The sequence below is a fragment of the Aspergillus fijiensis genome, assembly GCF_003184825.1.
Source record: "Aspergillus fijiensis CBS 313.89 unplaced genomic scaffold BO72scaffold_11, whole genome shotgun sequence".
NCBI lineage: Eukaryota > Fungi > Ascomycota > Eurotiomycetes > Eurotiales > Aspergillaceae > Aspergillus > Aspergillus fijiensis.
In genome coordinates, this window is record NW_024468987.1 from 13,489 (window position 1) to 41,404 (window position 27,916).

Here is a 27,916-nt window from a genome sequence, read left to right on the forward strand (position 1 = left end):
TTTTACGGCCAATCGCCAGACACAAAGAGTGGATCGTATGCACAGAAATTCCTCCAGTTTCCTTTTCCAAAGGAAACCATACTCAAGGAAATGCCATGAGAGATAGAACTATCACTGCTCGGGGTGGGACCCACAAAACCACCACAACAAAATTCCAAGGCTGCATCGATGGTCACCACTCCCAAAGTCCTAAACCAGGACCATCGATGAGAGGAACAACAAAACCACGGAGCGTCAACGGCGAGACAAACGCTCCAGAGCAAACAACAGTGGACATGGATCACAATGCTAGATAAAATAAGATAAAGGCTACTCACAAATGAAAATCGTCTGGCATCGAGACAGTAGCGGGCTAGCTGCTCAGATATGATTCAAAGAAAACAAAAACAGAAGAAAACCCACTCACACAATTAACAAGACTTTCATAACCGCTGAAGAGATTCCATATGACTGAGGTCCAGATACTGGGCCTGGCTTTAATGAAACATGTTGAAAGGAAGAAACAGAGGTATCTTTAGACTGGAAGAGGAACGCCACCGGATTCGGGAATGCCATGCACGGGGGGGGAGACGTGAAACCTTGGGAAACGAACCGAAGAAAAGACAAACGGGACCAGATGACAGATACGACGCTATGCAAGCCGATATGCATTATGTGTATTAGGCAAGTTTCATCCGTTCAGATCAAGGGTTGGTGTGACACCAATGACGATGACTGATCCAAGCCGCCTTCTGACAGTCTTTGCTGCAGTACTTGGTGCGACGGCAGCGGCGACATTTGGCAAACTGCCGCTGATATTCTTCCCACTTGCCGCACTTCCAGTAGGCGCATTGCCGGATGCCACCCTGGGCCTCATCCTTGCGGCAGAGGTTCCTCATGACCACGCAGGCCCAATATTGCATATCCTTCGAGTGATGACGAATGGTAAAGTGCTCCACCAGAGGGAAGATATTGACATCGTCCGGCTGCAAGTACTCCTCGTCCTCATCATCGAGGGGTTCGATGGGGGACATACCGCCATCGAGAAGCTTCAGCTCACGATCGACCCGAAGCTTTGGGACAAAGTGGGTGTTCTGAAAGTAAGAACGGAGACTGCAATACTTGGAGACATATGCGAGGAGCTGAAGAGCCATCAAGACATCGTCGTCGCGGGGCATAGTCGTCGCCGTAGTCTGGTTAGCGAGACGTTCGCGGATGTATGACGAATAGGGGGTCGGCACAGGAACAGGGGAGTTGGCATTTTCAGGAGCCTGAGTAGGTGATAACCCATTTGTCTGCGCCTCATTGTTCTCAATCATGCTTCGATCAACAGCCGACCGATGGGCGATGTTGAATGTGTCAGCTTCTTGTCCTTCCGACGAGTCGTTGACCGTCAGATCATGGGCATTCGAAACTTCCCCAAGCACGGACTGTCTATCACCAACATCATCTATCTCCATCCGGTTGTCCATGCCGATCATCGGGTCGGTGATCTCGCTTCCCACTTCGTCGCCCATCGCGGAACTATGTCCAGAGCCGACGGTGGAGCCGACGGTGGATTCTTCGCCATTGGCAATGTCGGAATCGCCCGAGACTGATTGTTGTTGTAACAAAGTGGGACGCGACCGTAGCCCGTGCGGGTGAATATGGCTTCGCAGCTGCGAAGGACCACTGGGGGTGGTAGGTGAGTCAGGCTGAGAAATTAGCCCGTTTTGTAGGCCTGGAAGCATGCTAGGAAGTCTCTCGGCGTCACGCACCGGGCGCAAACCGAAGCCGTCGGCAGTGTCCATAGCCGCCGCGGTGGACAGAGGCTGCATCACAAGGTGGCGGTGAGCGTTATGAGCATGACGAGAATTATCCTCGATCGCGAGGCTCCGTCGCTCTGGAAGAGTGGCCATGGGCGCACGAGGGGAAGACGCTATGTCCATAGCATTGGTATCTGTATTGTTGGCTCGGTAGTGAGGAGGGATTTCGATATGAGGAGGCGGCGCCTGGCGACGGGATGGACGGTGTTCGGTGTTTGTGGACTGGTCGACATAAAGTGGACGAGTAGGAAGACTGGCGGTGGGCCCGTGGATGGCTTTCAGGGGGTTTCTGGACGAGTGCCGACTACTCTCGCTCTCGGCTCGGGCGCGAGCCTTTTCAACCATCTTGATATAATTGTCTAGCACGGTCGCAACCACTGGTACGATGTCGGCCTCGACCACTCTGGTTCGCACACCCTCCGAGCCTCTCACTCCGATGTTAACAACACATTGCAGAGCGAGGCTCCACTTCCAACAATCCATCAAATCCTTCGTCCGGCCCTCTTTGAGAATGCATACCAGGCGTTCAACACCGCCATCGATGGTGAGGATATCGCGAATGCGGGCGGATGAAGTTGTGAGGTAAGCTAGATGGTTGAGCGAGTTGACCAGCGGGAGGGTAGATGTACAGTCGAGAGCACGCCGATCGTAGAGTGTGGTTGTGATGTTGACGGAAGCCTTGTTGACATTCGGGATGCTGAAATTGACCTCCCGCATGATGGGCGAGAGGGTGAAGCGGGATGTGACTATCGGTCGGTCAAGACGAGAATCGGATGAGAATTCGGATTAGGGCGTTTTGTTCAAAGCCCGACGACGAGATGGGATGAATCGATTAATACGGTGACCTCAAGCAGCAGAGTCGATGGGATTAAAACGTAGTCATGAAATTATGGTGAATTATGTACTGCAGGAGGCGACCAAGACGCTCGAACGGTAGTTGACGAGAGACGAGACAGGAGAAAGGATCGCAGAGTGATTGATGGCAAACGTCGTAAGAGGGTAGTTGCGTTCGAAGCCAAGACCGTGGGTCAGAGTCTGACGGCCACGATGATTCACGGAACGAAGGAAAGGTTCGGTGAGGACCCAGGTGATGCTTAAAGATTTTCCGGGTGGAAGGAGAGACAACCTATGCCCAGCAGGGTGAAAGGGGGTATCGGGTGTTGGGTGGGTGAGTGGGTGAGTGGGGAGTATTGGTATGGAGGTTTGTTGAAGCGACACAGGCACGGGAAATGCTGAGAGGGAGTTGTTGTTAATGGAGACAAGCGACGACGGGAAGGAGGAGAGAGGGAGGAGAGAGGGAATGAGTCTGAAATGAGGAGGAAGAATTGGGAGGGGGGGGGGGGTGGGGGGGGGGGAAATTGTTCGAGTGAGAGTGAGTAGAAGGGGATCCCAAAAGGAGGAGTCGAGCAGAAGAAGAAGAGGAGGAGAAGGAGGAGGAGTGGTGAGTGATTGAGTAAGTGAGAGAGCGCGAGAGAAGGGACTTGAAAGCGAAAGCGGAGAGAGTGAGTGAGCGAGGAGAGAGAGAGGAGAGAGTCAGGCGGTTTCGTCTTCAGGCTTTTTGGCCCGCCACCCTTTCTTTGCCTCTTCTCCAACGGATGCTGCTACCTAATCCGACTATGAACAAGCCGAGTCGATTCGACTTTCTCTTTAATGATATCAGTAATATTAAAACCTTCGATATCGTTCCACTGGATGTTGGATAGTTGCAAAGTACACTATTGAAAGATGATTTCTACGATCCCTCGAGTTTCTTCAGCCAACTCCGGTACTTTAATTCGGGTGAGTAACACACTTAATAATAAGGAGAAGAAGAAATCAATCGATCGATCTTCTCTTTCTTTTGCCACTGGCAGGCTCCGACAATAACAACACGGAGCGCTCCCCTCCCCTCCCCTCAAATATCAATATCTACATATGAGTGTCATAGTAATAAAGACGGACGAAGATCTTTTTGCTTCCTCCTGAACAATTCTTTTATGACTTAAGCTTGCCCCGGTTGCCCGCCCTGCCGTCCCTTTCCTCCTGACCACGCATTAGGATGGAATGTTCAAAGAGTCCTCCTCATTTCCCTGAACAAGCGGAGTCCGCCGCAGATCTAGGAGCAAAGATCATCTGGCGCACCCACCATCGGACTTGACTACTGCTTCGGATGGGAAGATGACTAGCAGGGCGCAATAGTTTTCAGATAGTGGTTTGATCATGATGCTGGCTCGCTTCGACTCGCTTCTTGTTCCCTGCTTTCTCATCTTCAGTAGTGATCCCCACGGCACTGCGAAATATGCCCCCCTGGTTTTCAGCAACATTCAGGTATTTTGGTCCCTACGACCCCGTCGTAGTCTACGGAGTATGTATACATCAGGGGGAGAAGGAAGGAGAGGGGAAGAGGGGGCTTGAGCCTCGATATGGGAAGGGGACCCGGAGATCACTTGTCGACCTACCGGTAGTTTACTTACTTTAAACTATCAGGGTAGTGGTTACCAGACAGGCAGACAGAACTATGGATCTCCGATCGTAGGCATATGGAGTAGACATGTTCACACCTATTGACATGGACATATCATATCCGCTGCCTTTTCCCGATCATAGGCATAGGATAGGTTCTCTCTCAGTCCCCGAGCCCACCATTCTTCAGCTCCAGAGTTTCACCACCACCACCACCTCCCTATCTATTCCTCCTTGACGCTGACGGACGACCCGATCTCAACATGCTTCATACCTCTCCCTCTTTCCCATGATGGAATAGACATTGAACCGCGATAGGACCCTCATCTACTATGCATAAACTCCCACATGCACGCTATATTTAGATCTGCATCTCCAGCCCACCCCGATCCCCATCCTGTCACCTCAACCTGGATTACTATCCATATAGAAAAGCACCCCCAAAACGACATCTTCCTCCGAGCTCGGTCTCCATTCACAGGTGTACCGTACCAATAGGTTAAACCCTCACCGTGCCGAAATCAACAACAACACCAACAACAACAACCAAAATCGGATCGGCTCTAGGTGCAGTGCAGTCCTTAGCACACCACTCAATCTAAACCACCCTATCATGACTTAAAGATGTGTCTGGACAAGGGTCATCCTGCCCGTGATCCCAGTGTTACCCCTCAATCAGCTGCCAAACCAACCCGCACGGACTTCATAGTTCTACAAAGTACAAGTTAAAAAAGTATTCATGTACAAGTACTTGGAATCTATAATCTAGTCTAGTCACTCACTAGGTAGTGAACAAGGTACCTAGTAGTTCTATGATTAGAAACTCCGTGCCCTTCTTCCCCCTCCCCTTCCCGTCATCCCGTTGGGCTGGCGGCGGCGGCGGCGGCGTTGCCTTCTTTTGCCTCTAGAGGCGCGAACCGCTGCCGTCAAACCCGATCACCTTGACCCAAATAGAAAAAAACCCTGGCTTGGTTTAACCGCCATCGCGGTCGGGGAATGAGGTTCCCAGATACACTCACATTGCATTACGCGCTTGATCGAGTTTGAATTGATCCATATACCTGTACCCCGACCTTGAGTTGTAATAGGGCTTTGCTTCTCGTTTCAAGTTTGATTGATGTCACCTTCGAGATGTGCTTCATTCCAGGCTATATATAGCACATTTAAGCGCGGAGGCGTTTCTGGAAGGATATTCTTGCCTCTATGCATATGTTTCAAGACGAGGGGTCTCAGATTCGACTTCAGTGACACGAGGGTTATTATTCATGGTGCGAGTAGATCCTTGGGCGGAAAGTAATCGTGTACTCTCCGTGGAAGTGTCGAGAACGTGAGGGCGCAGGCGGCAAGTCAGTCCTCTAACTCGACTGACGTAGGTGAAAGTTATCGCCCGCGTGCGGATAAGGAGCGACACACTCCAGTATATGTACATATGCCTAGCACACAAAACCAGGAACCCTGGGATGGGCGATCAGACGTAAGCTATGACAGAAGAAATGGTCGATGATCGCGGATATTCTGTAGCCATCTGCTCTGCACACAGACACACATCCTGTAGGTTGCAGCGCAGACACCATCGCGTGTAGATCCATCAAGCAGGGAGATGCAAATGATCGTATTAGAGCCAATACTGAGCTGCCAATCTCGGCAGGGCTTGGAATCCTTCCACCGCAGGAAGCCTGGTCTAGGCAATGCGAATGGTAGATGTGGCTCGACAGCCGCAGCTCGGATTCAATGATATGCACCCTACCCGACATTGTAATCGTGCCAATCGTGCCTCATATTTGGGGCTTACCGAGGCTGACGTGCATTTATCCAATTGATCCCTGGGTATCCGAGCGGACAGAATCCCTTGACCTGCCAATGGGAAGGGATGCGTTCGTTGGCTCACTGCCGATGCATCTTGATGTAAAAGGAAACCGTCCCAAAAGTCCAGAGGCTGAAGACTTGGTGGCTAGTCTCCTGTGCTATAGACTTATAATGTTTGTAATGTACAGAATTCAAGAGTGGGGGCGATTGCAACAGATAATTGCATATCCGATAACTCCGCGACACACCTGCCTGTCGACTTGCTGGGAAGAAGCTGTCAAATCCGGAACATTTGACATGATCAGCCGGACACTGTTAACAACAGGCGAGAGAGAATCCGATGACAATTCACCCGTAAGCAGAATTCAAGTCCTTCAGAGGTCGCAAAACGTAGGTGTAGTTACTCGTCCGAGTAGTTGTTTTGTTAGCTCATCAGGGGCGACCCCATTAGTAAGCGTGATAAATGAAGACCTTTTGGCAAAGAGGGGCAGCCGAGTACTAGGTAGTTAGTCAGGCACGGTTTCAAGCGATCATCCTAACAGTGGAGCCACTTTCTCCAGATAGACGATGAATACAACGAATAACCACAACAGTTTGTCAGTTACGCTCTTACCCAGCCCGCACCTGTGAAGTATTTGACCGTAACAGGTAGTGGCCAATTTCCCTGCGGCCTGGTGACCCGCCGCAATGCACATTGACCATCAGTGTCGCGGATCCCGCTCCATTATTTCTGCCTGCCAACCGACGTATGTAAGAGGTGGCAGATATCTGGGCAGTGAGCAAGACGATACGAAAGACACGTAACAGCGATCATGGATGACCGAATCGAAATCCTAGCAAATGAGGGGATCAATTGAGAGTACTCAGGATCAACTCTGAAAAAAGAGGAGTCAGATTCTGTAATATCTTGACGTATGTGGATATTATCATCATGGAATCTTCAAATTAAACAACCAGTAGCCTTGCTCGACGCAACGACAAGAGTTGGTCCGTAATTTAGTAGCCACAGTCCCTAGTGAGTTGTTGGTCAGAGAATTTAGGGAGGGATTCAGGTTGAGTGAACCACCTTCTAGAAATCCAAGGATCAAATCAAAAGAAGAGACAGACATCGCAGACTGTTATGACTTGTTGAAGGATGATGGCCATCTCTACAATACAAATTAGGTGCAGTATACATAATACGTACATCAGAAGTTCAGAAGTATCCGCAAGCGTTCGGATTCACGGGAAAGCCGGGATGGAGAACGTCCTGCACGGAAGGCACCAAGGATGGGCCATCCTACTCCCTTCCCCCCCCCAGTCTTCGGGTCCAGGGACCCCCCAGCCTCGACGGAAAATGATGAAGATCTCTAAGTGACGGAACATCAATCTTAAAGTCTTGAGATCCGTGGCCGCATCTGACTTTCAGTTCGGATCTTCCCTTGCAGTTTCTAAATCCGGGAGTCTTCCACGGACTCGATTAATCCTCAGGTTCCAAAGAACAATCAATCCATCATCGGAGATTCGGATAGTCTAGTCATCTAGTCAAGGACTCGAAGAAATTTGGAACAAGCAGAGAGATAATAATATAGAGATGGAAAAGTCTAATCGAGCAGACTAAACTAGTTCGGTCCTAGGGACTTCCCTAATGGTATTTCACCGCGCTGAATTCTCGGTAGGTATGATTGATACGTGACCAGTAGGTACCACTGAGCCAGGTACCACCCGTAATGTCCGAAGCCCCTGGATGTGAGAAGTGATCACGACTCTCGGCATCAGGTGATACTTCCCAACGTGGTCCTTCTCGAATGTGGATGCTTATTTCCATCAAGAGACAGCTCCGGAATTATGCTTTAGCAGAGCACGAAAGGGATCGCCACTCCCGAGGCTCGTCAACCTAGGTGCATTGTGTATTGATGTGGACTGTACTGCACACTTCCGAGAGACTCGTCGGAGCAGGAAACCCTGACTCGTGCGAAGCATGGATGGATCTGCCTCGCCTCGTAGTGCGGTTAATTTGACCGGCAATGTGGAAGAATGGTTGCGCACGTCAATTTGCCTTCAGCGAGTTTATGAATCGTCATGTAGACAGGAGCCTGTTCAGTATGTATCTGGACAAACGGCGTGGAATACGATAGTCAGAGGCTTTTTTAGCGTCTATGGCAAGCCTAAGGCTGTCTTACCATCGACATCATCTTCTGTACAAGTTCTGGCGACTAACTAAATACTGGAAGGGGATCAAACATGACGCCTTGCCATTCGCGATCCGGAGAATCGATTCCTGCCAACACAATGCTTTCTTCCAAGGGACACGCTCAACTCTCTTTTTCTCTTTCATCATTTCTTAGTCTCCTTGTCTTTCTTTCACTATCCCGCACTGCATTGTTGGTCTCCGCGTCTGCTTGCTTTCGCGTCCTGCACATCCTCCACTTGGCGAGCAGTTGTGAGCTATGGGCCAACCAGAAGAGACTCAGCAGGCTTGACTCCACCGGCCTGACCAGGGTGCACCTCCTTAGTGTTCAATGAACTCCTCCACGGAACTTGGTACCTTGCCCTCAGCGGAGAAGTTACCGTCCTAGACTAGACTGGGATGTGGGAGTTCTCCCTGGAAGCCTGAAATCAATTACCCTACGCGTAAGCGACCGTATCATACGCCTCGAACTGTGTCTGACTGATGACCTAATTGACTCGTAAACAACATTTTACGGGGCTTTGGTCCAATGATGGAGTGTCCTGCGAACCCAGGATGTCGGGGTGGTATGGTTGCGTAAGATTAAGATCAGCTATCAGTATCGTATGTACAGTACGCATACTGTACATACTGTACATACGGTAGTGCTAGACGGAAAAGTTCACCAGCAGGCAGGAGGCTCTCTTAGAGTCCCGCCTGTCCTTCCAGGACCTATTGTCGCCCAGCTTCCCCTAACCGGCTGGTTCTCTATTATGCATCACCAGAAAGATGGACACAGTCCCCATTGTTCTCACTTTTTTTTTCCCCGGTGGAAGGATCATCTCTTACCCAATACGTATATTGACATACATCTTTACTTACTTTTTTTTTTTTTGACTATACATATACATATACATCATACATGTAGAATTGTATTCCGTAGACACAGTGGTAGTTAGAGAGTAGTAGTAACTAACTATCTGGTCCAGGCCAGCTCAACCCCAATAGTTCCCTTACTATACATTCTTATCATTGGTGCTCTTTCTTACCACGGGCTGCTATTGATGACAGACAGGGCATGACCGAGTTGCTTCTACCGTCTGCCACTAACTTGAACTTACTTCACTACTACTAACTAACCTACTAACTTAAGTTACTGTCCGTCATCTGTGCTTTTGGGGGGGTGGGATTTTCTGCATCCTTCTCCGTCTTTGCCTTTCCCTCTCTTGTCTCTGGTTCCAGTTCCCCTTTTCTCTCACACTTTCAACACAGAGAGTCGACTTTCTTCACTTTCTCTCTTCCACTTTCTCCTTTGATTCCTAATCACCATTCGGGCCATTTTCTTCCTCTCTTCTATCATCTCTCTTTTCCACCACCCCTGCTGACTTAAACGCCCGAACCACCTCACCATTGCCCCGGGTCGAAACTTTCTTTCGCTCGGTCGCTTCCGCCGTGTGCTCGCTCCACACCCAATCAACCCCCCTCCTCGTTCTCCCTCCCTCTCTCTCTCTCTCACCCACTCTCTCCGTCTCTCTCTCTCTCTTCCACTCCTGCTCCTCCTCTTACTCCTCTTCCCTCCTCCTACCGACCTTGCTTGTTACCACCACCGACTACCTCACCACTCCACTAATCCATCTTTTCTCTCGTTCTCTCTCTTCTAGCGCCCTTTATCGCTCGCGCCTCTTCCCCCTCTCCCCTCTCCCGCCTCCCCTCCTTCCTCGATCATCTCAACCCGTCCCCTGGATTTTCCGACGCCCGCCTCGGCCAACTCAATTCCACTCTTTAGACCCGTTTCGTCATTCCATTGACACCCACCCTCTCCAGGGGCTTGTTTGGTCAAGATGGCAGCCGATATGAGCGGCGAACAGATGCAGGCCAAGATCACTGCGGCCCGGCGCGAAGCCGAGGGCCTCAAGGACAAGATCAAGCGCAGAAAGGATGAGCTGGCAGACACCACTCGTACGCATTCCTCTCCCTCACACATGTCGCTGTCCCTGATCGGGTGACCTGAAAGCTCGCGAAGGGCGCAACCTGTACCATGCCATGCCTCTCGGATACTAACCTCCGTGGAACAGTCCGCCAAGTGGCGCAAAACCAGACCGAAACTCTACCTCGCATTGGAATGAAGCCCCGTCGAACGCTCAAGGGCCACTTGGCTAAGATCTACGCCATGCATTGGTCGACTGATCGCCGCCACCTCGTCTCCGCCTCACAGGACGGAAAGCTCATCATCTGGGATGCCTACACCACGAACAAGGTCCATGCGATTCCCTTGCGGTCATCATGGGTGATGACTTGCGCTTACGCCCCCAGCGGAAACTACGTTGCTTGCGGTGGTCTGGATAACATTTGCTCCATTTACAATCTCTCCTCGCGTGAAGGGCCGACTCGGGTCGCGCGTGAGCTCTCTGGACACTCGGGTTATCTCTCTTGCTGTCGCTTCATCAACGATCGCCGTATCATCACTTCCTCGGGAGATATGACTTGTATGCTGTGGGATATTGAGTCGGGTTCTAAGGTGACCGAATTCGCCGACCACCTGGGCGACGTCATGTCGATCAGCATCAACCCCACCAACCAGAACATTTTTGTTTCCGGTGCCTGCGACGCCTTCGCCAAGCTCTGGGATATCCGTACCGGAAAGGCCGTTCAGACCTTCGCTGGACATGAGTCCGACATTAACGCCATTCAATTCTTCCCCGACGGAAACGCCTTCGGAACCGGCTCCGACGATACCTCCTGCCGTCTGTTCGATATCCGTGCGGATCGGGAATTGAACACCTACCAGGTATTTCATTTTCATTTCTGCCCTGGCCGAAGCGGACACTAACGCAACATCCAGAGCGATCAAATATTGTGCGGTATCACGTCTGTTGCATTTTCTGTGTCCGGTAGACTGCTATTCGCTGGTTACGATGATTTCGAGTGCAAGGTACGTCTTACATCCAGGATGAATTCACTCTCGAATGGTTGATTAATGAGGCCGGTAGGTCTGGGATGTTCTGCGTGGTGATAAGGTTGGTTCTTTGAGCGGTCACGAGAACCGTGTGAGCTGCTTGGGAGTCAGCAACGATGGCATCAGCTTGTGCACCGGATCTTGGGATTCCTTGGTAAGTCATTCCGTTGATCCCCAATGATGGGATACAAGTTACTGAGACATTTCATCCTGTAGCTCAAGGTGTGGGCCTGGTAATCCGAGAAAACGAACAAAAAAAAACAGCAAAGATACCCTGTCTCAAGTCTTTCGTGACGTCCTCATTCGAAGTTTCCTTAATCATTTTTCTGCGCCACTAGGTTCCATGTCCGCCACTGTACGATAATCTTTTATTCACTGAGGAGCAATTTAGTGCCGCGCCTGCTTAATGCACTAGTCGGATCGCAGGCGCAGTTACAAGAAGCGAAAACCAATGGGCAGTTAGGGTGGCAGACATACCGCAATGGGTGCTGTCGTCACTCGTTGACTACTGCAGGTGTGTGAGGAGGACAACCGGACGGCAGACAAGACACACACACACACACACACAACCACGAAAAACCACAATACTCGGATACGGGTGCGGTGAACTGTAATAATGCTGTTGATAATTGGGATTCTGGAGGGGTTGTTACGCTTCAGTGCGACGATGGGCTCAAATATGGCCCATCACCAAGATTTGATTTGCAGGCATTCTGATTCTTTTTCTCGTCACCTTCTCCGTCTTATTCCCCTTGTTCCAACCACCCTGGTGACGTTTTCATTTGTCCTTTACCCTTGATCTTCCGAATATTCTTGGTGCAGTCTCTCCGCATCGATTTCCCCTGTGCTTCTTAACCCTTTTTCCTTTCTTACGCATTGATCTCCTTGCCTTGGGTGATGGCTGGAAAAGGAGGGGATACCTTTTTTTCTTTCTTTTTTTTTTTTCCCGGATAGGCCATGACGGTTTTGATTGATTGCGAATTGTGTGTTTCTTTTTCTTATACTAATCAACCTACATAGTTTCCGAACGTTTGAGTGTTTTCCAGCGGGTTCTTGTCTTGTGTCGCCGAGCGGATGGGATGGAATGTAATCCGCCGCCAGAATCTTGTGCTTTGATATGTCTTGCCTATCTCAAAAATGTTTTTTTCCCCATGGCAGGGTTTGATGCCGGCACTCCTGTACGGTTTCTTGTGAGGCACAGCCAGACCAAGCTGGTAGGCAGCCACTAACTCCTCGTACAAATGACAAATCATTGGCCCTAGTTTCTGGAGATGTTTTGTACCCAACCACCCAATCCCTCGGACGTGGTCATTGGACGTGGTCGAAAGCCATGGAAAAGGCTGAAGACGGAGTGACGCGGAACAACGTAACGCAGAGACGCAGAGAAGAGAAAGACTGTCGATGATGGCGTCACCGGTGCAACACGAAGACAGACAGATATGTTTTGTGATCAGCTTCGTTTTGCAGTCATTTGTATACAGCCCATCCACCGTGGACCCCAGTAGTACGAGTACTTCCAAACGGAGTGATATCATCCCATCTCAGGCGCAGCTTACATCGCGCTGCCCCAAATGGAGACATCTTTCGAGTCGACCCTCTAAACCGGTTCCCACTGAGTGGATCATGAGGCCGGGCAACAAACAGAAACGCAAATGAGGAGTTCGAGATCATTGGGAAGATCGGTTCCGACTCCGGATTCAAACGCTCGGAGTTCGGCTCTCCACTGTAGTGGTCTCCTCGCAGCAGGGATCATGAGATCGGAATTCTCCGGATTCGGATGAACTACCTGCATAGGTATCTGGGAAGGGGGGGGGGGGGAATCGGGCAATCTATGTATGGATCTTGCCCGAATTGATGGGGAAGAAGGGAAAGCAGGAGGAGCCACACCTTATCCATGGATCGGGGGTTAGATGGAAATCTGGAACGGTTTTACCGCGGGGGGATGAACCGAAGCTTGACTCAAGTGGAGGGGGGGGGGGGTTTGCCCCATCGTTTGTTTGGTATGTAGTTTGTTATTCGAGTGGTTGTGTTTTGTGTTCGTGTTTGAAGATCGTTGTTGTTGATTTCCTTTTCTTTTTGTTTTTTTTTTGGGTTGTTCAAGGGGACTTAGTTTTAATTCCCTTCATGTATGAGGTCAGGTCAGATGCTAGATTGGATGGAAGGTGGGATGGGATGGGATGGGATGCTGTGCTCAGGGCTCAGGGCTCGGTGCTGCGCCCATCTGCAGTGGGAAAAGTATGCGCCTCGAACTACGGAGTATGCAGGTTTGATATGTCCTGCCCTGTACCTACGGAGGACTGCATGCAACATGCAACCTTAAATTGGACGTGTCAGATCTTTATGTACTGTACGGTACTCCGTACTTTTGATCCTGTTAGTCGGAAAAGTTACTGTGCTTCTATGTGTACTTTGCTTACTGCTGACCACTTACTGCATGAGGAATATGAGTGGTTTGCGATGTTGCTATACTTGGTCATTTGCACTCGGCAAACAGAGTTTTCCCCGATGTGTGAAACACCTGATGATGTAGTTGGGTGGATCGGGGGTCCGTAAAGGGCTGAGTTGGAGTTGATCGAATACACAAACCGTTGGATTCCAACCGGCTGGAAAAGCTGGGGACGGGTTCATCTCTTCCAAACAGACCCTGAAGCTTGGTGGATTGTGTTTCGAAGTGGACGAACCATGAGGTATGTATGAGGGTGATAGTTTATGTGTTTATGGATTTATGTAGTGAAATAAATAAAATAAATTAATGAATGTAGGGGGGGGGGAGGAGGGCGGAAGGAAGACAATCCTGGAGGAGAAGGAAGGCATGGAAGGTTCTTCTTCTTCTTCTGCTGCGGCTGATCTTCTGCCCTGAAACACACTACGCCCCCTGGACCGTGTTTCATCCAGAGCCCAGCCCAGAGCCTTTCTCTTTTTTTTTTTCCCGTCTTCCCGCCACTGGCTGCGGCCACTCCATCTCTCCCTCATCTCTTTCTCTTTCCCACCCCCTCTTTCTCCATCCTCCTTTCGCCCCGATTCCCCCCCCCCTCCTCCTCCTCATACTCTAACTTAATCCTATTACTCCCTTTCTTTACCCAGACCAGGAGACAAGATCCATAACTATATCATCATCACCACCATCATCATCAGCCCCTCCTCCAGAAAGTTAAACCATCTGAAACGTACCCCCCCCCCCCAATTGCCCTATGGGACGTGACCTTTGACCACTTGCGTGTTGGTTACGAATTCGGCTTCACTCCTCTCTCGGCTCTCTTCCGCTTCTCCCATTCGCCCAGAGCACACCCCTTCGACAACACACGAACCCACGGAAAGAAAGAGGACAACATCCCAGAAGTTTAAAACACAATTTCAAAACACAGGGAAAAAAACATCCAAAGTGGGAATTTGATCTAGCCCATTCCAACCCGTCCCGGAACGACAACGCAGATCCAGGCACAGCCCAAGTCGTCCTCCCCCCCCATTCTAAGAATATCATCGTTTCACTCCTCTGGTCAACGACCCATTCCCTTTAAAACACCCGGCATACCCTCCCGACATTTGGTCCCTTTTTTCCTCTTTTCTTCTTTTTCAAGATGTCATCCGCCGCCCAAGAAGAATTCAATCAACTCCTCCAGAACAATCGAGACCGGTTCTCGACTCACCCTGAAGACCGAGACAATCACTCCGATCGAGACGACTCCGATCACTCCTCCGACGATAACGATCACGAAGACCACAACCGCCCTCACTTCTCCGACGCAGACGACGACGACGACGACCTCCACAGATCCTCTGCCATGCACTCCCGTAACACCAGTACCTACAAGATCCCCAATGCCACCTTCGATGCCAACACAGGCCCCAAGGGTGTCATCGCCGACGCCCAGGCCTTCGAGCGTGCCCGCAAATCCTCCTTCCGCCGCACCCTGCTGAGCGTCGCCGGCATTGACCGACCCCACTACTCGATGAAGTCCACCACGGACGACGCCACGCTGCTGCACAACTCCTCCCCGCCTGACGGGTCCTCGGGCAGCGATGACGAGGAGCGGTTTCTGCGCCAGTGGCGCACCTCGCGCATGCAGGAGATGCAGGCCCGTACGCTCCGCAAGCCCAGTCCTCGCCGCCGGTTGTATGGGTCCGTCGACCACGTGGATGCCGTTGGGTATCTGGATGCCATTGAGAAGGTCACTTCGGGGACGGTGGTGGTCGTCTGTCTGTATGATCCGGAGGTATGTTTCTCTGATTATTGGTTGTAGTGGCCGAAACTAACTTTCTGGGAAGTCCACTCCCAGTGCCCTGGTCGAAGACTGCCTGAACACCATCGCTCGCCGCCAACCCACCGTTCACTTCATCAAGCTGCACCACGAAATCGCGGAGATGGATAACATCGAGGCCCCGGCGTTGCTGGCGTACCGCGACGGGGATGTCTTCGCCACGATTGTCGAGATCATGCGCCAGATTCCCAAGGGGCGGAGTCTGAGTGCCGACAGTCTGGAGGACTTGTTGAAGATGTACGTTGTCTTCCCGCCTTACCCATCTCCGAGAATATTCGATACTAATCACAATCAACATGGACAGGCACCGCATCCTCTAAAGCAACACCACTAATCTCAATCTGACGATCAATCCCGATCCACGTTCACGCTACGCTGCACATGTCCTCTCCCATTCAATCTCCATCTCAATTTAAACTCGACACACCCACCTCCGTTCACCACACCACACCACACCACGTCACACCACACCACGTCACACCACATCACCATCCTCAATCCAAGCATTGCAATGCACCACAGCGGGCGTTTTACTCCTTTTTCGTTTCATGTTACAAATTTCAAATTCGGGCTCGCATATAGAATTCGTCATGGTGTTGTCAGGGTTACTTTACTGCTTGTCTTGATTTGATTTTATCCAGAGCTTGAAGATATCCTCCATGGTTTTTTTCTCGTCACGATATGAGTTTCCTTTCTCTTGGGATGTCTGCGTCATCATCTTTGGTTTGGTAGTTGTGTCCTTCGCTTAGTCGAATCTCAGGGCTATGGCTCTGGCTCTGGCTCTGGCTCTGGTTATGTATTATTATTAACTTTATTCTAATCACCGATCATCATCGTCATCATCGTCATCATATCCAGATCAAGTTTGACGGGCTTTCCATTGTCTGTACAAGTTGTGTAGTGTAGTGGTTATACATGGTATTTGTAGTGGAGTGGAGTCGTGATTCCAGACTACTCCGGCGATCTATCTATACCTGCTGCGCAATCCCCTAAAGATTCCGATACAGTCCAGACCTCCGATTATACCTAGGTAAGGAAGATGAAGTACAAGCACTAGCCAGTTGCCCGAATCACGTAGCCTACCGTACATCATAAGTATGACCATCTTGTGAAGGAATGGCATCCTATCATCCCAAATCCCATATCCCATACCGACCCTGTCACAATCATCCAGCAATCACAGAACCAACCCAGAGCCTCCCCATCCCATCACAGACAAAGTGTATGTATTCTTACCGACCCTAAACCCCAGCAGAGAGGCAGAAAGATTTTGTATTCTCGCCGAAAAAAGCAAAACAAAGCTTCAATGCAACGACTCCTAACAGCCCACCCACTTTCGCAAGAAAGGGAGAAGCCAAGCCATGCAGACACATATGTGGGTTTGTCCAGAGGTCCAGAGACAAGACCGAAAGTTGCACGGGATCAAACAACGCAGAAAAGTGGTATGATTAAGTTTTGTTTTATCACGAAGAATTCGGACGAGAGAGAGGGGAAAATAAAATAAAATGGTAGTCGGAAGAGAGACAAGGAAGATGGAAGAAAAGAGAGAGAGCCCGACAAAAAAAACAAAATCACAAAGCACCTTTTTCCTGCGTGAAATCCCAGAGCATCTTGATTAGGTTGTCGGGTAAGGTATAGAGATCAACGTGGAATTCACCCTCTGTCGATGATAAATCCATCAGGTTGGGGTTAGTTGCCGGTCTGAGGAAATCACAAGAAAGGTGAGCAAGGGAAACTCACGCTCAACATCGTTCTTGGTATATGAGTCTGGAGCCTTGTTGTCATGGACCATCTGCACCACTTGGAGAAGATCGTCTTCGCCAAGACGCTGGAGGCCATCGGCCAGCTTGTCCATGTCGACCTATATTAACACAAATTAGTCGAGTGATCACAACAAAAGCCAGCAAGATGGGACCAAATCGAACGAGGGAAAATTACATTCTTCTCCGTCTTCTTTTTCTTCTTCGACCCCTCCTCGCCTCCCGCGGCGCGTTTCGACTTGACTCCGTTCTCGTCGCCAGGAACGGGGCCGGATTCACGCAGTAGCGCTAGCAGCGCAGGCTTGGGGTTCTTGAAGGTCTGTTTCGGGACAACCCAGGTCAGTCTTCCAATCTCCATCCTGAAGAGCAACCCAGGATTCACTCACAATAACGTGCTTGGATTCGTAGCGCGCCTGCGCGAAGTTGAGGTCATGGGTGACGAAATGCTCCTTGTCGGCGGCAGTCAGGCCGATCTGCATGTCGAATTCACCCCATCCTTCCTCGGAGATTCTGAACGGAGGATTCTTAAAAGCTATCATCCCGAAACAAAACGCGTGTCAGCCAGTCCATGGGACCACAAACTCGTTTTGCAGTAATTCTATGTTGGGTGGTTCTTTCTGCCCCCAACACTTCCCTCTCCCTATGATTTTCAGAGGCCGCTAGGAGTAGGAAACCCCCGCCCCAATAATTGCAGACGCCGCTAAGGGTAAGAAAAAAACACCCCCTCCTCCATGATGCACATACAGACACAGAAGTGCAGACGCGGGAAACCAGGTGAATGAGGGAATCATGAGACGAGAAAGAAACCCAACCAGTTCGGAAAATACAAACTCCCCTTAAGAGAAAAGTGAAAAAGCAAAGGACGTACTCTGAACAGCCCGCGGGCCGAAACTCGGGTGCAGTGTGTACGTCACCTTGTCGAAGACGTTTGCGGGGACCTGCTCGCCGTGGTCGTTGACCAGGTAGATTTCAATTGACCATGACCGTAGAGGGAATCCCTCGACGCCGGAGTCTTTGTTTCTGTTGGGGGCGCGCGGGCGCGAAACAGTCTGGTTAGCCCTTCGAGCACTTTCACTAGCTCCCTCACATATTGTCCTTTAATGAGACTAAAGGAAGACAGCGGAAGCGCGAGCGCGTTCTTGCTCGGATATGTAACGTGGTAATCACGGTTTGGGAGATGTTAAGGTGGCTGCGATGTGACGGGGAGCTGAAGAGGATGGTTGAATGGTGGTGGTGGTGATGATGACTCCGAGCTAAGCTCAGGTAAAGACCAGACAGAGGCCAAGGTGTAGGAACGTACAGGATATGTTGCTCCGTCACCAGACGGACATTTCTCTTGACCTATAAGAAGAGGAGCTGGGTCAGCGCGCTGCAATTAATGTCTTGTCCGGGGTCCAGTCCGCGCGTCACGAGTAGAGCGAGCAATGGCTCGCTCGCTCGCAATGCTCAGGAACGGAAGAGGCGGCGGACTCACGTCGGGCATCGTTGTGAATAGGCTTCAGTTGATTGCGCGGAGAGATAGGGAATTAGGGATTGAGTGAATGGCGAGCTTGGCTGAATCCCTTCCTCTGGGGGTGGGTGGCAGACTGGTTGTTTTGGGAGGAAGTAGACGGAGAGCAATCGGGCTCAAGCAGGCGCGACGAATCAAGGCGGAGTTGAGGTCGGGTGTTTGCCGGGATGGGATCTGATCGAGGCTGCAATGTCTGTCGCTTTCGCTTTCGCTTTCTTACTCCTCAGGGTTACTGCAAATTTAACTGAGATTGACTCTCAATTGAAGTTAAGTGACGAGATACTGTAGGCTAAGGTGCTAAGGTGCTAAGGTGATAAAGGCACAAGTGGTAGCAAGAGAAAGCTGGGTGGGAGGGAAGCTTTCCGCGCGGGGATTGACTGATTGACTGATTGACTGATTACTTACTGCTCACTGTTCGAGTACCAACCTACTAACCTACTAACCTTTCAGTTACTGTTACTGGACTCTCTGCACTGCACTTTCCCGCATCGCGACTCCCCCATCAGACCGGAAAAAGTCGTCATCATCTTCTTCGCACTTTATTCCATCTTATCTGCAATTTCGTGGGCTGTTCACTGCAGTACCCCACACTCAGAGATCCATTTAATCTCACACCCTGCCTACACCCTAAATCAGGAAAACAAAGTCATCCAATACACCAAAACACCAGCGTTTCTACTTCATAATGTCATACGTGTATTTTGGGGGAAATGGTGTCTATCTACTGCCGACTCGCCAGAGGACATACTTTCAACCTCGGGGTCAAACCACGTCGAATCTGTCTGTACATGCATCGACTCCGAAGCTCGGCAGAGCCGGCCTCATCATTCTGTCTCCTCACAGACGGAGGAATACAGATCGTGTCAAGGAAAGGGGGAAAAGGGAAGAAGGTACGAGATAGAAATAAGGGTCGATGGGGATTATGGGAAAGTGAATCCGCATGTGCGGGGCATGAGAGAGGTAAATGACGAAAAAGAAGTCCACATCAAATTCGTAGTGCAAAGGAGAGATCGAAATGTGCATTAAAGATAGCCCTCTATATCACTTTGCCGCTGGGAGGGGGAAGATTCGAAGCTGCTGGAATTCCCCGCATTTACTGCTGGCTGAGGAGCTTCTCGTTCTCCTTCTGTGCCGTCTCGAAAGCCTCCTTGAACAGGTTGGCGTCTGGGACCATGCGTTAGTCATACCGTTTCCGGGACACTCAGAAGGGGAACAGGACTTACTCTCGCTGTTGGCAAAACGGATGGCCAGGGTGCAAGCCTCAGGCTCGCCCTCACTGACATCGGCGGCAGCGTTCCAGACCCAGCTGCGGTCACTGCCAACGTTGGCGCTAAGCGTCATGTCGGGAACAACTAGAGCAAAGCATCAGTCACCTGGAACGTGTATGGAGACCCTCCGCTCCAGTCTCGAGGCGAAAACTCACTGTAGTGGTTAGCGCAGACCTTGAGGGTCTTGTCGCGGCGCATCACAAGGCGGGTCTTCTGGTTCTCCTTGTGCTTGAGCAGTCTCACGTCACCAGTGCCACGCTCCTTCCACTCCTTGCTCTCACGGTCGAAGCGGAACAGCTTAGCACGCATCTTGAAAGTCTGCTCCTCCAGCTCCTCGTTGGTCTTGGTCTCGACCTTCTCCGTCAGGCGGATGACAGGCTCGAAGTGGACATCGGGGGACTCGGGGGCTTCGTCCTGTTGAGGCAAGCGACTAGTTAGTCAAAGGCTTTATCTCACGATCGAGTCAAACTGGTTCCCCGCGCGATAGAAATCAGAAGAGACAAAACAAAGATTTGGACACAGAAGCTCTCCGCCATGGAGGGGCGAAAGCGGGGTATGTCTGAACAATAACCCGCAAGTCCAGCCAACGAGTGATTCTTCCCAAAACCACCAAAAAAAAAAAACTTTTGTATTGACTCACCTCCTCCTCAGCCTTCTGGGCCTTGGAAGAGCCAGAAGGCTCGTCCTTGTCATCCTCAGCCTCGACCTTCTCCTTCTTGGGACCTCCGCCGAACATGGAGAAAACGCTGTCGGTGGTCTTGGTGGCAGTCTCCTTGACGGTCTCAGCGGCAGACTCAGCAGCAGCCTTGGCCTCCTCAGCCACGGCCTCGGTGGTGGTGGTCTCGGGCTTCTCAGCGGCCTCAGGAGCGCTGGTGGTGGGGTCGGGCTTGGTCTCAGCGACGTCAGACATGGTGGTGGATGGATGGATAGAGTTCTGCGGAAGAAAGTGAGCGGGTCAAGCTTTTGAGATAAGAATGCAGGTGGAAGTATACCTGAGAATAGAGGGGAAAATAAAGATTGTATGGGAGGATGAAGTTATTAGTTTGAAGAGGGGGTGGGAAAATATGGACGGGATTCAATGTTTTTGGTCGGCCAAAGAAGGTGGGTTCGAAGGTTGGCTTGCTACCTTTCTTGCCTCAGAGCCTTAGGCACCTAGCGCCACCTTACCTAGTACTGCCTGCCCCGCGCCTGAAAAAGAAAAAGGGACCGCGGGGTGAGTCCACTGTGTAGTACTGAACAGTACTGCAACCATTATGGCTCTTGGTCCACAGTTGCCCATTCACACTCACTTAATGCTTTAATGTTCAATCTCAATGTCAACGAGTGTCAATGTCAATATCTGATCAGTATTAATATCAACTAGATAATGCCCGGATACATTTGCCTGCCAGTATTCCCAGGATCCAGATCCACGCGTCAAACAATCCTCAATACGTGACCATGCGCCGAGAACGTCCCAAACCGAGCAACCCAAAAGCCAACGAAGAATAGAACGAGAGAATTGTAGCTAGTGTACTACCTACAAAAAGCAGATTCCAGCTCCCAGAGTCCAGTCCAGCTGTTCGACCTCCTTATTTAGCACATCTAGTCTGCCGGCAAGTCTTCCGTTTCATGAGGCTCCTGGCCCTCTGCTGCGCCTTATTCAAAGTCTGGCACTTCCTTGCGTTGCGGATATGCGTCTTCATGCTCGTTAGATCAAGCACCTGAGCAGAAGCACTTATCCTGTTCCATGTGCCACTCATAACTTCCCTGGCTCCCCTATTGACTCTTTCAGTGTGACCTTGGAATGCGGCTGAGGCGGCTAAGAGAGGTTGCACAGCAGTACGTTTGACAACTTGAGTAAGCTGCGCCGACTTCGAGAGGACCAGTTCTTTGGTATCATGGGAGAGTTGCACCGAGTCATGTAGCGCGAACGCCTCTCGTCGCAGAAAATGGGCTTTCTTGACGACGTCACCCATGAGCACCTGGAGGTCGGTACAGATACGTTCGTATGCCTCTGACAGGCCCGTTTGCGCGCTGCCAAATTCCTTCAAAAACTGTGACGAAATGGCATGGGCGGCTCGTTTCCAGTTCTGAATCTTCAGCCATGGTGTACCAAAGTCCACAGAAGTGGTCTGTGTGAAAGGTGGTCTGGTGTTTGAGGTGATTATAACATCCACCAGCCCATAGGCATCGGCTCGCTCTAGTTTCAAGGTGTATACTCCTTCGAACAAGGTCGAAAGTTCGTAATCCAGGGGCTTGCCATCTCGTTTTACCTGGACACTAAATCGTGGACCCTTCCTGCCAATGAAAGATTTATGTGGTGGTTTGATGGCAAGATGACAATCGCCAACCACCTGAAACTCAAATTCGCTGGGCCCCTCACTTGGCGGATTCGGAGAGAGAATTCCGTCCATAAAATCTTCCAACGAAGAGCGGCCATGAGCTTGAGCTCTCTGGGCTTGAACATCAGCTATATTCGACGGCACCACGGTTAACAATCCATCCGGACCGAACCCGCTGGCCGTTGGTATATTTTGAGAATGAGTTGTGACTGCGCTGGAGACTCCAGAGTGTGCGAAATACTGGGTAAGAAACAAGATAAGTGCCCGGAGAGCAAAATGGCCAAAAGTTATAGTCAATACGGCGGCAGCAAACAGGACAGTCAAGCGAAGTAAGAACGCCAATTTGTGATATCCATTGCTGAAGGGGATGGGGGTCACTTTCCATGTGTGCTCCACGGCGTTCAGAGCTCGTTTCACTAGAGGCTCGTTTGGACACTCGGGGGGAACCTGATAAACTTTCCGCGGATATATAGTTGCCAGAGAAGCCAGGTTTCTATTGAGCTGTCTGGGCGCAATGCTCTCAAACGTCTTGATGTCAATCGGATACCTGTTCACAAGTGTAGATGTTCCAGTGACTGGATCACGCGATTCCAGGCACATGTGAAGACTGTGGCGGTTCACGGGAACAGGATCCCTCGACATTGTCCACAGCGGGCGCTCTGAGATTTCCATTGTGGGCACGCCGTGTCTTTCCAAAAAGATGCGAGCCAGCCTCTGGGTCTCCGTGTCCTTGTTGCTGTCGGTGGTTGCTAGGAAAATGATGGCTACATCGGGCAAGGTCCACTCCACAGGAGAAGAAATGCAATAGTCGGCACCCACCCACTTCGACGTATATGGAGGTTGGTTCTTGAGACTCAAGGTGATCGTGCTGGGCTTGTCAGTCTGGCTGTCTGCAGAGGCGTCGAGACATTCGTCCACGATAAGTTGGACATGAATGGGCAGGAGCTCGGCGAAATTAGGGATCGCCCCGGCACCAAAGGATGTTGGGACCACATGATACCTGGAGGACTCGGTGGAACTGCTTTCGTAACTGCTACAGGGAGAGCTTGCCACCAGGACATCTCCAATTTTATCCAGAATGAGATTTCGAAAGTCCGGGCTGCCAATGTAAAGCACGCGGAATGGCTTGTCTGTGTCCAAGGATCTTCTCGTCATGGTTTGTTGCACTGTAGCTGTAAGCGTTGAGTCTTGGGTTGCGTTAGAGAGTTTCTGTTTCAATGCTGCTGCCTCGAGACCTTCAAACACCCGAATGGTGTGTTTCAATTCTACGCGTTCGGTTTCGGGCCAGCTCTCAGGTTCAGCAAACTCGATGGACTCGGTCGACTGGCGGAAAGCAGTCTGGGTGGTGAGGCTACTGTCATCGATCGAGGTCCCGAGAAAAGGGAAACCAGAAGACAGTTCTTGCGTGGCCGACACATTGCTCGTCGACTCATAATTCTCACCGTAGTATCCGTCATCATCACTGGCATCGATTTCACTGTTGCTTGAGGTCTCGTCAAGGCTGGCCACATCGTCAGGACCAGTCTGATCGATCAGAGACCCCATATCTGTCTGTTCCGAGCGGGTACCATCCTCAGAATATATATCGGAGACGCTCATCGTGGCCCAGCTCTCACTCAGTGACCGTGAGGTCTGGTCTGTGGTTGGCAGATTTGACGTCATGTTGATAGGCCTCGATCGAGATAGCCACTCTTCGACAGAAGCACTCAAGGGAGGGAACGTGGGGTACTGCAGAGGTGGAGCAGCGGCCGAGTCGTTCTGGCAACGTCTGGAAGAAGGCTCCGGAGGGTCAGTCATGATGCTAGTGTGATTTTGTCATAGAGACAGGTGCAGGAAAATGAGGTAGTGTGTTAGGTAAGTTGCAGAGCGGAAGCTTTTTTGCGGTCGAGTACAATGGACAACGGGTAAGCCCAAGAATAAGTACAACAAACAGTCAGCGGAGTAAATACGTTAACTTCACGAGAGGAGCTCTAGCGGTCAGAAACTACTATGAGGGCAGTTTGTTCCGAAGAGCTTCCTCGAGATCCCTCAGCCTGATAGGCAGATGCCCGACGAACAATTAGACCCGACGATGCGTTGCGTTGCGTTGCGTTTGCGTGGGGAAGGGGGGGGGGGGCAAGTAAGTAGTAGTAAGTGGTGGATACTGGGGTGCTGTTCCCGAGGGTCCGGGCGGAGAAAGAGCGGCTTGGGTGCCTAAGGACTAACTAGATGTGAATGGGCATTTGACTGGATAAATAAGAGATCCCAATATGAAACAGTGATTCTCACTCTGCGAGACAAAAGTAGGCAGAAGATTTGCCAACTCGGAAAGAGGTTTACGGCAGTCAAGGTGTACCAGATGGGATTCGGAGGGGAGGGGGGAGTTGAAGAAGGAAGAGTGATGAGGGGTCGACCGGCTGATACGAGAGTAGGGGCGATAGAGTGATAGAGTGATAGAGTGATGAATGATAAGTTAACTAGTGGCAGTGGCAGTGGCAGGCAGGCAGGCTGATGGCAAGCTATCATGCGCGGGGCACATGACAAGGATAACGCGGTAGTAAGACATGAAGGGTCGGTCATGCGGAGCAATCCCCTCGCTACCTAGTTAATAGGAGGACGTACTACTCGTCAGCCTGGGAATATTCAACCAACCGAACAGTTGGTTACCTCATCATGTGTTGTTCGTTCGGGTTGTCTGGATCAATTCCATCGTATACTCCGTGTCAGCTCCGAGGGTAGGAACTGCCCGGAACGAGAGCAAAACTGCCTGCGCTGCTGATAAGCCATGCGTTATCAGGTGACTAGTCCCAAAAGGGTAGTTTTGTAGATCTCCGTCCGACAGCCAGCACAGCTCCTTATTACTAATCTGCAAACAACTACTACCGGAGTCATGATTAGAATGGTATGATCCACTGGATGTTATAAGTGACTATGAGGTATGTACATTTCATGACATGAGTGAATTGAGAAGAGTCAAGGGGAAAGGATGATGGAAGGGGAAAGGGGAGAACAAATCGGACAACCAGAATATTTCCTGAATAGCATCGGGACAGAAAGCAGGAAAGAAAGGAACAAGGGAATAAGACAAGAGACATCGACAGGGTATTTATTATTAGGTGGTGACCCTCAAAAGGCCACATGGATCCATGGCAATCTGTCTGCCATATCAGTGCTGATGCACCCGGTCTCACTCGCCCTCGAAGCGCCTCAAGACCAGCTTGGGTGGTTGCTCACCTCTGCCATCCTGGGTTCCCCAATAGACATGGTGGGAAAGGACAGCCCATCGACGAACATCAAGCAAGTGGTCATGTCATAAGGCCCACGGGAAAGCGCGCAGTGGGTTCTCGCCAGCGTTCGAGGAGCCTTGCGCTCACCGTATGAGAGAAGCTTCAGCAGAAGTCCGCCGTGCAGCAACGGAGTGGATAGCATCCTGGCCAGCGAGTCTTCACCGAGGGCTTCTTCTGACATTTCATAACGAGACCGTCAGTGACATTCGGGTCTCTTTATAGCGAACGCGGCAATCCCAACGAAATGGAAGTATACGAATCACGCTAGATGAATTTGTCAAGATTGATGAGAATGGTCACACCGTCTTCCATGGAAAGAAGCCGTCAGATCCGTGCAACGCCGTCCAGAAACCCACAGCCAACGTAACATGCAGGCTCTCAAGCAAATAACTCCAAGGGCGACCCGAATAATGCTCATAGTCGAACAAGTAGGTACGAAAACGAGGAGGCGAAGATTATACAGCGAACATTAAGGGGCAAGAATCAGAGTCTAAGGAGATGCCCACCCTCCAGCAACGTCTACCCATTCAGCGAGACAACTGCCCTGCTTGCCCTCGACATCCACAATGTCGGTGTCGCACCTGCAGCGGCAGCCGACGCCATTCTCCTTGACGGGGTCCGGGTTGGCCCAGTAGTCGTCCTCCTCGAAGCGCGCCTTTTCGTCATCGGTCGTCATCTCCAGGTAAGGAATTCGGGGAAGTTGACGGGCGGGGGCATTCGCAGGACAGTGCTGGATGGTGGTGTGGCGGTAGCCAAAGTCACGAAAGTAATGGATGTCGCCAGGGCCCAAGAGGATACCGGCGGCCAGCGAATGGATCGGCGCATCACCCCACTGGAAAATCAGTTAGCCAAGAACGGGAAGACGAAAGTGGAACGGCACATACTCTCTCCATCCAGAAACCACCACTCTTGTCCATCATGTCGAAGAATTCCTCATATTCCTTGCTACGGAAGAAGTCCAGGCGCGCAATCTCGAAGTTACTCCAGAAATGGCACATATTGTACTTTTCACCTTCCATGGCTTCAGGATCAATGTCGGGGACAGTGTTTTCGCCGGGTTCGTTCAAAAGAATCTCCTCAGGAAGCTTTTCTTGCTTGACTTCCTCTGGCTTCTGTTCTTCTTCCTCCGGTTTCTCGAGGAACATCTCCCAGAGACCTTTCGAGTCCATGTTGTTCTTGCGTTTGTAGGCGGAAGCATAGCGGAAAATGTTCGGGACGGTCTCGCGAAGCTCTTTGACGGCGATAGTGAAGCCATACGTTTTGTTGTTTTCGGCCATTTTGACGAAGGGGTCACTGAGGTCGACATTAGCATTCCATCAAATGCGATCTATCAGGCGGTCGTCTTACTAGGTGATGTCACAGAAGTACTTAATCTCGGGCTCAAGACGCCAGTACCACTCGTACTTCATGAGAAGGGGGTGCTTGTAGAAATGTCTATACGCACAACCCGAGTTAGTATAAGAAAGGACCTTGGAGAAAGAAGCGAGACTCACCCGGAGTAGAAGCGGCACATGTGGTGGTAACTCTCCATTCCACCGTACATGATGGCAGCGTCACCCTGTTTCCTGACACCTTCTTTGGCAACCTCGTGGTCGACCCAGTCGGGGTATCCCCACATAGAGTCATCGATCTTTCCGAATTCCACAGGGGCGCTCGTATAGTTCTTGACGGTGGCCTTGAAATCATCGTCGAAGTCGCCATCGTTCAGGAACACATAAGGATAGTGGAACCAGCGGTTGAAGTGTCTCTCAATCGACTTGAGAGATTGTACAACTCCATCTAGTTCCTTGTTTCTGGCGAGGACGACAAAAGCGGCGTTTGCGCGAGGGGAGTCCTGCTCTTCTACGGGAAGGCAGCCGGTAGCAAAGACCTTATCATACTTCTCACTGATTTTTCTGCGGTGATCGTGCGGTTAGCAAAGACAGTAGACAGAGAAGAGCCATTTCCAGAACCCACCTGATCGAAGGCGGAGTGCCCGCGGGAATCAGGATACCCCCAGGAGACGAAGGATGTCGAACAAAAAGGAGTAGGATAAGAACTATTACAAGACATGGAAATAATAAAACAAATCCCAGGGGTATTGAGATCGAGGAATTGCCCTTTAGCCGAATTCTCCGTCTGAAGAAGGCGAATCTGGAGAGGTTGCGGCCCTTTTCGCGCGAAGAGTCATCTAGGGGCAGACTCGGCGTGGAGGGCAACCATTTTGTGACCCGCTGAACGAGGCCCATTGGTACCAGGTGTATAGGCGGGAGACCCAAAGAAACCAGTCGAGGGCAACGTTATCGAGGCCCGATGCACTCAGCAGCAACGATTCTCAAAGCCAGAACCGCTTTTCAATTTGTAATCGTGGGGTTCGGTGATAGAAAGCAAGCGCCCGCACACGCGAGAAGTG

At 50.9% G+C, this 27,916-nt stretch overlaps 10 protein-coding genes across 10 annotated transcripts; 4 read left to right on the forward strand and 6 right to left on the reverse strand.

The window, feature by feature from the left end:
- Window positions 1-683: 683 nt before the first annotated feature.
- samB (MYND-type zinc finger protein MUB1) lies at window positions 684-2,501 on the reverse strand (the record flags this gene model as incomplete). The annotated part of the gene is made up of 1 exon (XM_040948401.1): window positions 684-2,501. The coding sequence occupies one exon, from the start codon at window positions 2,499-2,501 to the stop codon at window positions 684-686; it is 1,818 nt and encodes a 605-aa protein (XP_040803823.1).
- Window positions 2,502-8,206: 5,705 nt separating this feature from the next.
- On the forward strand, window positions 8,207-8,654 carry BO72DRAFT_21762 (uncharacterized protein). Its single transcript, XM_040939738.1, has one exon. The coding sequence runs from the start codon at window positions 8,256-8,258 to the stop codon at window positions 8,535-8,537; it is 282 nt and encodes a 93-aa protein (XP_040803824.1). The 5' UTR covers window positions 8,207-8,255; the 3' UTR covers window positions 8,538-8,654.
- Window positions 8,655-9,807: 1,153 nt separating this feature from the next.
- Window positions 9,808-11,564, forward strand: BO72DRAFT_21766 (WD40 repeat domain-containing protein). Its single transcript, XM_040939739.1, has 5 exons — window positions 9,808-10,140; window positions 10,257-10,969; window positions 11,024-11,113; window positions 11,172-11,291; window positions 11,354-11,564. The coding sequence occupies exons 1-5, from the start codon at window positions 10,023-10,025 to the stop codon at window positions 11,372-11,374; spliced, it is 1,062 nt and encodes a 353-aa protein (XP_040803825.1). The 5' UTR covers window positions 9,808-10,022; the 3' UTR covers window positions 11,375-11,564.
- BO72DRAFT_21807 (uncharacterized protein) lies at window positions 11,449-12,057 on the reverse strand. The gene is made up of 2 exons (XM_040939743.1): window positions 11,903-12,057; window positions 11,449-11,774 (listed from the first exon to the last, which is right to left on the reverse strand). The coding sequence occupies exons 1-2, from the start codon at window positions 11,968-11,970 to the stop codon at window positions 11,597-11,599; spliced, it is 246 nt and encodes an 81-aa protein (XP_040803826.1). The 5' UTR covers window positions 11,971-12,057; the 3' UTR covers window positions 11,449-11,596.
- BO72DRAFT_21768 (uncharacterized protein) lies at window positions 12,041-12,942 on the reverse strand. Its single transcript, XM_040939740.1, has one exon. It carries the CDS (start codon window positions 12,670-12,672, stop codon window positions 12,145-12,147), a length of 528 nt encoding a protein of 175 aa, XP_040803827.1. The 5' UTR covers window positions 12,673-12,942; the 3' UTR covers window positions 12,041-12,144.
- A 1,366-nt stretch (window positions 12,943-14,308) lies between these two features.
- On the forward strand, window positions 14,309-15,541 carry BO72DRAFT_445637 (uncharacterized protein). The gene has a single exon (XM_040944103.1). The coding sequence runs from the start codon at window positions 14,716-14,718 to the stop codon at window positions 15,376-15,378; it is 663 nt and encodes a 220-aa protein (XP_040803828.1). The 5' UTR covers window positions 14,309-14,715; the 3' UTR covers window positions 15,379-15,541.
- BO72DRAFT_445638 (uncharacterized protein) lies at window positions 15,454-15,766 on the forward strand. The gene has a single exon (XM_040944104.1). It carries the CDS (start codon window positions 15,500-15,502, stop codon window positions 15,728-15,730), a length of 231 nt encoding a protein of 76 aa, XP_040803829.1. The 5' UTR covers window positions 15,454-15,499; the 3' UTR covers window positions 15,731-15,766.
- A 1,201-nt stretch (window positions 15,767-16,967) lies between these two features.
- BO72DRAFT_372437 (Ran GTPase-binding protein YRB1) lies at window positions 16,968-20,844 on the reverse strand (the record flags this gene model as incomplete). The annotated part of the gene is made up of 10 exons (XM_040941043.1): window positions 16,968-17,056; window positions 17,137-17,257; window positions 17,335-17,475; window positions 17,543-17,688; window positions 18,025-18,176; window positions 18,457-18,489; window positions 19,764-19,830; window positions 19,890-20,018; window positions 20,090-20,348; window positions 20,575-20,844. 10 exons carry the CDS (start codon window positions 20,842-20,844, stop codon window positions 16,968-16,970), a joined length of 1,407 nt encoding a protein of 468 aa, XP_040803830.1.
- Window positions 20,845-21,242: 398 nt separating this feature from the next.
- Window positions 21,243-24,942, reverse strand: BO72DRAFT_22021 (uncharacterized protein). The gene is made up of 3 exons (XM_040939762.1): window positions 24,905-24,942; window positions 24,527-24,838; window positions 21,243-24,037 (listed from the first exon to the last, which is right to left on the reverse strand). Exons 2-3 carry the CDS (start codon window positions 24,815-24,817, stop codon window positions 21,506-21,508), a joined length of 2,823 nt encoding a protein of 940 aa, XP_040803831.1. The 5' UTR covers window positions 24,818-24,838; window positions 24,905-24,942; the 3' UTR covers window positions 21,243-21,505.
- An 841-nt stretch (window positions 24,943-25,783) lies between these two features.
- Window positions 25,784-27,752, reverse strand: BO72DRAFT_503990 (glycosyltransferase family 15 protein; the record flags this gene model as incomplete). The annotated part of the gene is made up of 5 exons (XM_040949131.1): window positions 25,784-26,356; window positions 26,409-26,817; window positions 26,872-26,958; window positions 27,018-27,419; window positions 27,481-27,752. 5 exons carry the CDS (start codon window positions 27,750-27,752, stop codon window positions 26,015-26,017), a joined length of 1,512 nt encoding a protein of 503 aa, XP_040803832.1. The 3' UTR covers window positions 25,784-26,014.
- Between the last annotated feature and the right edge of the window lie 164 nt (window positions 27,753-27,916).

Excerpts from the sequence above, each read along its gene's own strand:
- BO72DRAFT_21762 (XM_040939738.1), top strand. The coding sequence starts at position 8,256 with ATGACGCCTTGCCATTCGCGATCCGGAGAATCGATTCCTGCCAACACA.
- BO72DRAFT_21766 (XM_040939739.1), top strand. The coding sequence starts at position 10,023 with ATGGCAGCCGATATGAGCGGCGAACAGATGCAGGCCAAGATCACTGCG. Across the intron at positions 10,141-10,256 it reads TGAGCTGGCAGACACCACTC|TCCGCCAAGTGGCGCAAAAC; the intron begins GTACGCATTCCT and ends TCCGTGGAACAG. Across the intron at positions 10,970-11,023 it reads GGGAATTGAACACCTACCAG|AGCGATCAAATATTGTGCGG; the intron begins GTATTTCATTTT and ends CGCAACATCCAG.
- BO72DRAFT_21807 (XM_040939743.1), bottom strand. The coding sequence starts at position 11,970 with ATGCGGAGAGACTGCACCAAGAATATTCGGAAGATCAAGGGTAAAGGA. Across the intron at positions 11,775-11,902 it reads CAAATGAAAACGTCACCAGG|AATCCCAATTATCAACAGCA; the intron begins GTGGTTGGAACA and ends CAACCCCTCCAG.
- BO72DRAFT_21768 (XM_040939740.1), bottom strand. The coding sequence starts at position 12,672 with ATGATATCACTCCGTTTGGAAGTACTCGTACTACTGGGGTCCACGGTG.
- BO72DRAFT_445637 (XM_040944103.1), top strand. The coding sequence starts at position 14,716 with ATGTCATCCGCCGCCCAAGAAGAATTCAATCAACTCCTCCAGAACAAT.
- BO72DRAFT_445638 (XM_040944104.1), top strand. The coding sequence starts at position 15,500 with ATGGATAACATCGAGGCCCCGGCGTTGCTGGCGTACCGCGACGGGGAT.
- BO72DRAFT_22021 (XM_040939762.1), bottom strand. The coding sequence starts at position 24,817 with ATGACCGACCCTTCATGTCTTACTACCGCGTTATCCTTGTCATGTGCC. Across the intron at positions 24,038-24,526 it reads GCCTACTTTTGTCTCGCAGA|CCTTCTTCCAGACGTTGCCA; the intron begins GTGAGAATCACT and ends GACCCTCCGGAG.